The 8,339-nt window shown below is 31.0% G+C and overlaps 3 protein-coding genes across 3 annotated transcripts in view; 2 read left to right on the forward strand and 1 right to left on the reverse strand.

Moving 5' to 3' along the window:
- Positions 1 to 1,971: 1,971 nt before the first annotated feature.
- Positions 1,972 to 3,359, forward strand: LOC107189761 (tubulin-folding cofactor B). Its single transcript, XM_015578376.1, has 6 exons — positions 1,972 to 2,085; positions 2,168 to 2,311; positions 2,415 to 2,502; positions 2,801 to 2,989; positions 3,056 to 3,128; positions 3,205 to 3,359. Exons 1-6 carry the CDS (start codon positions 1,972 to 1,974, stop codon positions 3,320 to 3,322), a joined length of 726 nt encoding a protein of 241 aa, XP_015433862.1. The 3' UTR covers positions 3,323 to 3,359.
- Positions 3,360 to 4,680: 1,321 nt separating this feature from the next.
- Positions 4,681 to 6,949, reverse strand: LOC107189766 (chitobiosyldiphosphodolichol beta-mannosyltransferase). The gene is made up of 6 exons (XM_015578381.1): positions 6,673 to 6,949; positions 6,173 to 6,515; positions 5,861 to 6,108; positions 5,572 to 5,745; positions 5,105 to 5,219; positions 4,681 to 4,964 (listed from the first exon to the last, which is right to left on the reverse strand). The coding sequence occupies exons 1-6, from the start codon at positions 6,947 to 6,949 to the stop codon at positions 4,751 to 4,753; spliced, it is 1,371 nt and encodes a 456-aa protein (XP_015433867.1). The 3' UTR covers positions 4,681 to 4,750.
- Positions 6,950 to 8,260: 1,311 nt separating this feature from the next.
- LOC107189663 overlaps positions 8,261 to 8,339 on the forward strand; it is a 1,010-nt gene continuing 931 nt past the window's right edge. Inside the window, exon 1 of the mRNA XM_015578247.1 lies at positions 8,261 to 8,291. Within this exon, the coding sequence (XP_015433733.1) occupies positions 8,261 to 8,291 (31 nt within the window). The remainder of the gene's footprint in view (positions 8,292 to 8,339) is intronic.

Genomic DNA, 8,339 nt, shown 5'->3' on the forward strand with positions numbered 1-8,339 from the left:
ATGTATGGAACTACTGAAAATTACTTTAGATTCCTTTTCCTTATTCTGTAAATTCTTTGATTGGAATATGAATGCTGCTGGAAGTATGAACATTTTCACAGGACAATGATATAAATGGAACTTTAAAACTTTTTTAAGTGTTCCAGTGATATTTCATTGACCTCCGTATTAGCGCACTGCGCCGAACGCGGATAGCACGATGTTGTAGTCGCAAGGGAGCAATTGAATCGAATAGACGTATTGTACCGTAGCGCATCGTATTGTATTTCAAACTTTTATATCATTATAATTTATATGTATATATGTATATTCCAATAAACGTACGTCAGGTAATATAAGCTTCATTTCATCGAATTGTCTTAAATATAACTGCATAAATATTGTACAATCCTATACTAATTATAGTTGTCTGGTTCAACAGGTTACTACAGAAACTAATTACTGCCTACGTCCTTTAAACTTGGGCTGTAGTAGTATCTGCAGCAACTGCCATGGTTGCTGGGGTTACTATGTATATAATTTGCTCACGGAAGCATGCACAAGTGTCAGTCAGATTTCGACAGTTGCACGAGCAACATTAGATCGAGCTCGAGACTCGTACGAGCAACAACGATAAAGGATCACGTTTCAAAACTCTTGCGCATGCTCCGGGGATTCTATTACTTCTATTACCCCACGTTCTCACCACACGGGGCATCTGGTGCTATCGTCGGGGGCTCTATGGCCCCACGTTCTCACCACGCGGAGTCTCTGGCGCCACCTTGTGGGGTTCTATGACCCCACGCTCTTGCCACACGGGTCTCTGGCGCCACCTCGGGGGTTCCATGACCCCACGTTATTACCACGCGGGGGTCTCTGGCGCCATCTCCGGGGGTTGTATGACCCCACGTTCTCACCGCACGAAGTCCCTGGCGCCTCCACTTAGACTCAGAAACGTGCCGGAAATATTTGAAATTTATGGGACATTTAGTGGCGCCCCCACCACTTTGGTGGCGAAAATTGGAACTAATTCCAGAACTTCTTCCGAAACATAAAAGTTTTAGAATTAATTATTTTGTTATTATTTTTTATTTCTTATTACTTTTTTGGTTAATTAATATCAGGAATAGGAGTGAAGATAGTGTCGGGATTAACGAATAATGCATATGTATGATTTGACTGTTTTTTATTGAAAAAATGCCCTTAGATACTTATTTTACTTAAATCCTACTTATCTATATGATTTTACAATATACTTGTAATGATATTTATATGAATGCAGAAAAAGTAGGCTTAGATATTATTCAGGCTTATAAAATATTGTAACTTATATGCTGCAAATAATTCCGACCTCTGTAACTTGCAAATCTTTCGTATCGTCTTCAAAGCTCCTTGATCTTTAAATAGAAAAACGTATTCAATATGATTTTACGATGAATTACATTACTATTTGTGTTTGTAAAAATCAGTAGAAAAAACAAGAAATTCTAAAAGAATGATTTGCTAGGTAACATGTAGATTATAATTTATAATCATTAATTTATTCATTATTCTTCATTGTTTCTAATTATTCCTTCACTTTATACGATATAACTCGAATTTTTGTTTTGATGTCGTTAATATAAAATATACAGATTATGTGTCGTATGTAAAGAACTGTTAGGTTTCTCCACGAATCAGAAACGATCACGAGAAATCACGAATCACTGTGAAAAATCACCGTGATTGGGAACGAATGTGATCGAATCACGAGTGATTCAGAAGTAGCAGTTCTCGCCATCTCTAATGTCTATAATCCAACTGCATCTGCATCACTTCACATCACTTCGCTAAACTTCACTGCACTAACTGGCACTGCATGGCACTGACTGCACTTCACTGTGCTTCACTGGTGTTGACTTGAGTAACCTATCGTACACCATTGTATACAAAGCATACCATTTGAAAACTAAATAAAAAATATATAATAACTTCTAGCTACTTCAAGCAAAAATGAGTACTTATAGTGTAGTAACGTCAGATTTTGTAAATTTATCCATCACTACTTCTAATCGACATTATGTGGAACGAAGATTTCAAAAAGGAATAACGATTGATGAATTTAAGGTAAGAACGTTTTTATATTGATTATATATATTCCGTTTTAATTATTCGTATTATTATATATTGTTGTGTCATTATGTGACAGGGCAAATTGGAGCTCATTACTGGTGGTAATCCAGCTACAATGGTAGTTGAAGTATATGATCGGAATGATAAATTAATTTGTACACTCAGTGATGGCCAACGGCTTTTAGGATCATACCCTATTGATGATGGAATGCATATACTTGTAAAAGAAAATTATTACTTTTTTCTTTCTATCAAAAATAGAAACTTCTATTATTTATTTATATATAGCAATAATGATAATGTAACTGTGTGTTAAATTTTAGGTAGTTGATAATTTCTCTCGTACTCAAGAAAATCTGAACGATGTTGAAAAATTCGAGATATCTGAAGAAGAATATGCTAAAAGAACAGGTGAAATAGTTTAAATACATTATAAATTACGTGTGATTACACATATTTACACACACTTCATTCAATATCGAATAGAATTAAAATTTATACGTTTATTTTAACATTAATCTGCAGTATAATGATTGCTATTTTATACTACTATATTTCATAGTTCTGACAGTTTGTCAATGCTTTTTGCATAAAGATTTTCCATTTTGGGATCAGCAAATGAATTTAAAAATGATAGAACTAAACTGACAAACCTAATATACCTAAATTACATAATTATATGATCATGTACAATCGTTTAATGTTTTAGATACTGTAAAAGCATTCTTAGAAAAAAATAAATTAGGAAAGTATAATAAAGAAGAAGTGGAAAGGAAAGCAGAAAGAAAGAAACAAGAGGAAGCAGAAGCAGCAGCAGTTCAGTTATGCCATGTTGGTAGTCGTTGTGAAGTTTCTGTACCAAATCAACCAAAACGAAGAGCTACTATCATGTATGCTGGTAAGTAGAATAGTTTGTATATAGTTGTAAGTAGAATAGTTTGTATTCAATTCGTCTCATTTATAGGTAAAACAGAATTTAAGGAAGGTTGGTGGATCGGAGTAAAATACGATGAACCGCGTGGCAAAAATGATGGAACGTAAGATCAGTTATTGTTTTGTATTTCTTTATATTTTTATGTACATACATTTAGTTTTATATGTTTTTCATTGTAGTGTCAATGGTAAAAAGTATTTCGAGTGTTTACCAAAATATGGTGGATTTGTAAAACCATTGCATGTAAAAGTAGGAGATTTTCCAGAAGAAGAATTTGACTTGGATGAAGAACTTTAAAGCAATCAAAGTACTTTATCATTTTTTTGTATTAAAAGCCAAAACTGATAAACAATCTGAAATTAGTAATATCCAATATACATTATGACACTAAATATTTTCTTCATTTTATTATATCTAATCTCTAATTGATAGAATGGATTTCTTCCATTTGAAAATATGGACAAAAAGATAATTACATTTTTTGCTTTGATCATTGTACAATTAGTTTATAATAAATAAGTTATTCTTACAGCAGTGTCATCTTCTTTATAATAATTTTTTGTAGATGTATCTGAGTCTTTTAGTTTATACGAAATCATAATTTTCAATTATGACTAATGATTTAATTATGAATTTACACATCTCTCATTATTAATGTATACATATATACAGTGTATTAACATGAAGGTTATTTTAAGTTATTTATGTTAATAATTTTCATACCCTGGTCAGAAATTTAAGCTCTACTAATTTACATATTTAAATACTTTTTTTATGTACATATAACATTGTAAATATATATATATATATATATGATATAAAATTGTAAATAGATTTACAAATGCATATGATGTAAGTATTTGTAATGGAATTATTTATTATAAAATGTCGCATTTTATTAAATTTCTCTTTTTAAGAAAGCGTCAATATTTTTTTCAGATTTACGTGCAATATGAAAAGTTATATGTGATTCAAAATATACATTTTAGATGGCCATATTAGTAAAAATCATGTTATTTCATTTTTTCAAAAAATTGTCCAAATGGACAGCTGAAGCATCAAAAAAAGGTAGAGCTATGTCATTTAGTTTAGATAAAGAATTTGTAGCTCCAAAAAGACATTCTTGTGATTATAATACCGTTAACGTGGGCGAAGAAATAATTGAAATCAAAGAGGATAGTGATATTGATAATGTTAAAATAATAAAAAAACATAAACATACACCCATTTGTTTGGAACTTTGTACTAAGTAATGCTTCGATTTTAAGTGAAATCTTTATTTCTCAGAGATTCTGGGGCACGGATTACTAGTCATCACTCTGATAACCAGATGTATGCAAGTTTCAAGCTAATTACCAGCAAATAATGACAAAATTCGTCTTAACACCATAGCCATCTGTTTCCGCATTAGACTTGGGTTTTGCAGAAAAAGCCCTCTTGACAAAATGGTGAAGCAAATTTGCAGCAAGTCTTGCAACACAACCCAGGCTAACTAACCCAGGTCAATTTATAACCTACATACATAGACTATATTGCAAGACCTGCATCGAATGTTTAGCCATGTTAAGTACCAAACATTATAATAGGCATTGTGCTACACTTTTTCTATTGAAAAAAAGTTGCACATAAAGAAATGAATCTTTAATATATTTTAGTAAACAGTAATGATTGTAAATACCATAAATAAGTATTGTAATCATACACAATTTTCAAACAATTTATAAGTCATTCGTTAAAATAAGATAACACAGTGGAAGTCCAATTGTCGTGCCATCGATTTTCTTGAAACTTGTGAAGTTCCTTTCGGAATCTCTCATTCATTTCATGTTGAGTAGCATTGTTAGGAAAGTTTTCAAACCATGACTTTAATTGTGCAGCTAATTCTTGATAATTTGAAAAGACCATGCCATTTTCATTATGTTTAACAAGTTCTAATAAACTGAAAAATAAACACATTATAGTTAAATCTTTTAACAGAAAACATAAGACGTAATAGGGACAATCAGTTATAAAACTGAAGAAAGTAACAAATATTGTTATCAAGATACTGTAAGAAGTAAAACTTTTTAAGTTACCTACCATTTAAAGTTGTATGCACAAACTGGAAGTTCACATCCAAACATATCCACAACCTTCATTGGTAAATCCATACCACTAGACGAAGTATGAAGACAAATACCTAAATCTGCACTGGCTACATATAAACAATAAATTCTATACTATATGCATATAACATACAAAAAGTCAGTAAAAATTTGTTTACACTGAATCCATAGCATGATATAAGTTACAATATTTTTTAGAATGTTAGTGGATGTAGTAACTTTCATACAAGGTATTTTTTATAAATATTATTTGATTCTCTACATCCTACTTAAATGAACAAGAAGTTACATAGTATTTAAAAAATTGTTCATCAAAAAGTGATCATCAGGACCCCTAATAGGTCATGGCAATAGGCAGCAAAAAGAATTAATCAGTATGTTTCAAAGTTTTCTGAAGTTTTTAAAGGTTTTAGGTGCCCCACACTGTAATATATTTATTACCTAACATCTTAGGATAATCTTCGCTTTCAAGCCATGGTGTTAGAATTATAATGTGGTTCCAATTCTTCAATTTTATTATAGCCATATAAAATTCTTTTAAGTGACCTTTTCCAGTTATTACACAAATTAAATTAGGAAGATTCCAAATATTTTTATTGACTGCATTTTCATAGTCTGAAACATAAATATAAACTTTCGAGTAAAAACTGATAGAAAAATATTGGGTTTTTTAAAATATATTTTGTGTATACAGTTACCTTGGATCATTATAAAGTAACATTTGAAATACCTTGCAGTGCATTTAATAATATAGAGAAATCTTCATCTTCAGTCCAACTGGTACTAGATACAATAAAGCCAGGTCGTTTAGATTTCAAATGTACTTCATTTGATATATATTCTGTAAAAATAGTCGAGTTTTCTCCTAGACCTTTAAATACATTATATTTTTCACTTAATTTTAATAAAAATGTATGTTTCTCTATTAATGATATGCAATGAAATTTATTTGGTGGGCGATCATATAATACTTTGGCCCTAAATAAAAAGAAATTATTAAGTATCATAGCTAAAAGTGAAGAGCATAATTAAAAATACTAACTTGATATTCCATTTTTCTTGTAAGTCCTCTTTTAATGCTTTTGAAACACAAAAATTACTTTGTGCTTTAGAACCGAAAAACATTTCAATTATTTTTGAAAATTTTACTAATAAATGATCGTTTTTCAAATTTAATGCCATAAGAGTATGTGCATAATTATGCCAATCAATCACAAGTTGTGAATCTGTTATAAAGCAATAAAACCAACAGATTGGAAATGTTGGTATTGCTGGTGGATTCTGTAGCAATAAATGAGTTGATATGTTTTTCTGTAGTAAGACCCATAAAAGAGTAATAGTTTGCCACAAAGTTTTTATAATGTAACGCAGAAGAGTAGGAAAATCTGAAATTTAAAAAACGTGTATGCTTCAAATGTGTCAATAGGATCGATTTATTTCTTATGTATACAGAATCTTCCGATGGAACATATGTTAATTAGATTTGATTATTAATATAAAAATTCGTAATGCTACGAGTTTGTAATAAATTTGTAAACTAACTGTTGCATATATCTGGCGGAGGTGGAAGATAGTAAATACGTATATGAGCATTTTCACGTATTTCTTTTAATGGACATGAACCGGAATAACCTATAAAATCTACTGTAAAACCTTCTCTTGCAAATGACATTACATGATATTGCATTCTAGGACTTCTACCTAAATCTCCAAGAACAACAACACAGACATTTTTATGTACTGTATATTTTTTTAAATATAACTTCCTAACTATAAATAAAATTGAAAAAAGTACACACAACAAGCATATTATCCACATTTTGAATTCGAATGATTTGAATTGATTCGAATCACAATCAGATCAGGACACAGTATAGGTAGAATGGGTAGAAGGTAGAACTGGGTAGATAGAACCAGTATGGTCACTTCGTCGTGTTGGCTTCTTTGATGTCGCGTCAAACAGTCGGCATTTTATATGCTAAGTAACCGCATTTCATATTTTCCTAATGAAATATTACAAAGTTGCAAGAAGTCCTGTAAATTTGTAGCGTTTCTAATTCTTTACTTTTTAATATTTGACTTTGTTTTGATAAGAAACCATGAAATTGACTGATAGATCATAGTTTCTGTAGATAAGTTTTCGGCATGTGTCAGTCAATTTCATGATTTTTTAGCAAAAGAAAGTCAAATATTAAAAAATATAGAATTAAAAATGCTACGAATTTACAGGACAACCTAATATAATTAGCCGGCAAAAACATTTCAATTCTGTCGAGAAAACAAAGTGACGGGTGCATATGTAAATAGATACGCCTGATACCCGCAAAGGTCGACCACTTTCCGGAATACCACATCCCCACTCTCTAGACTTTAAAAGTGTAAAAGGAATCGCGCAGCTACTAATTCAACTACTAATTTCAACCCTCTCATAAGTAGACCGTATTATATTACTCTACTGTATCATATATATAATATAATATATCATTATATTATATTAATATTTTTATGTTTTTATTAATTCAATTTTTGAAACTTCGCACTGGCATATATAGCCAGTATTAAATCGCTTCAGCAGCGGTGTAGGTGGCTTATGACAATACCTGTCCATAGTATATAGATCAGTGTTCAATGGGCAACGATAGCGCCACTGAACAATGACCGATACACGTTGGTTGTGAACAGACTGATGACCAATTGTGTTTATTACCCATTTCACTCGCAATAAAATACCTCGCTTTTACCCTCAAACGTTCAAACGCGTAAATTTGGCTGCTTGTCGAGTACTGAAATAAATGTTAAACTAAATGTGGTTCTTTCATGTAAGTATGGTAGAAGTTTAGTGACTTGTGTGGTCAAGGGGGGGGGCACACCAATCGCTTTTCTCACAACGGTAGTCGATTTTGCTCGTAGGGTACTTATTCCGAGAATTTACAACAGATGGCGTTTGTTTCTAATTTTACAAGTTACGAATACGAAACATACACATATATAGTATATTAATGAATGTTCAATTGTTTAGTAAAAGATTAATGAATCATAAATTTATTTTAGGAATACATTTTTATGTTTTCTGAATTTTTTCATGTACAATCCGTATATAATATTTGATAATATTTTGATGTAATCAAAAATGACAACTATTGAAGAACAAATTATTAAAAGTAATGTTTGCACTCTTTCTCATGAAGGAAATGTATATGTCCCACAGC

The sequence above is a fragment of the Dufourea novaeangliae genome, unplaced genomic scaffold, assembly GCF_001272555.1.
Source record: "Dufourea novaeangliae isolate 0120121106 unplaced genomic scaffold, ASM127255v1 scaffold162, whole genome shotgun sequence".
Lineage (NCBI taxonomy): Eukaryota > Metazoa > Arthropoda > Insecta > Hymenoptera > Halictidae > Dufourea > Dufourea novaeangliae.

What these genes read in the sequence shown, in the direction of transcription:
- LOC107189761 (XM_015578376.1), top strand. Translation starts at nt 1,972, where the DNA reads ATGAGTACTTATAGTGTAGTAACGTCAGATTTTGTAAATTTATCCATC. An exon ending in TAACGATTGATGAATTTAAG is followed by an intron (nt 2,086 to 2,167) that starts GTAAGAACGTTT and finishes ATTATGTGACAG; the next exon opens with GGCAAATTGGAGCTCATTAC. An exon ending in AGCTACTATCATGTATGCTG is followed by an intron (nt 2,990 to 3,055) that starts GTAAGTAGAATA and finishes TCTCATTTATAG; the next exon opens with GTAAAACAGAATTTAAGGAA.
- LOC107189766 (XM_015578381.1), bottom strand. Translation starts at nt 6,949, where the DNA reads ATGTGGATAATATGCTTGTTGTGTGTACTTTTTTCAATTTTATTTATA. An exon ending in TCCGCCAGATATATGCAACA is followed by an intron (nt 6,516 to 6,672) that starts GTTAGTTTACAA and finishes TTTAAATTTCAG; the next exon opens with ATTTTCCTACTCTTCTGCGT. An exon ending in TGTGCATACAACTTTAAATG is followed by an intron (nt 4,965 to 5,104) that starts GTAGGTAACTTA and finishes TTTATTTTTCAG; the next exon opens with TTTATTAGAACTTGTTAAAC.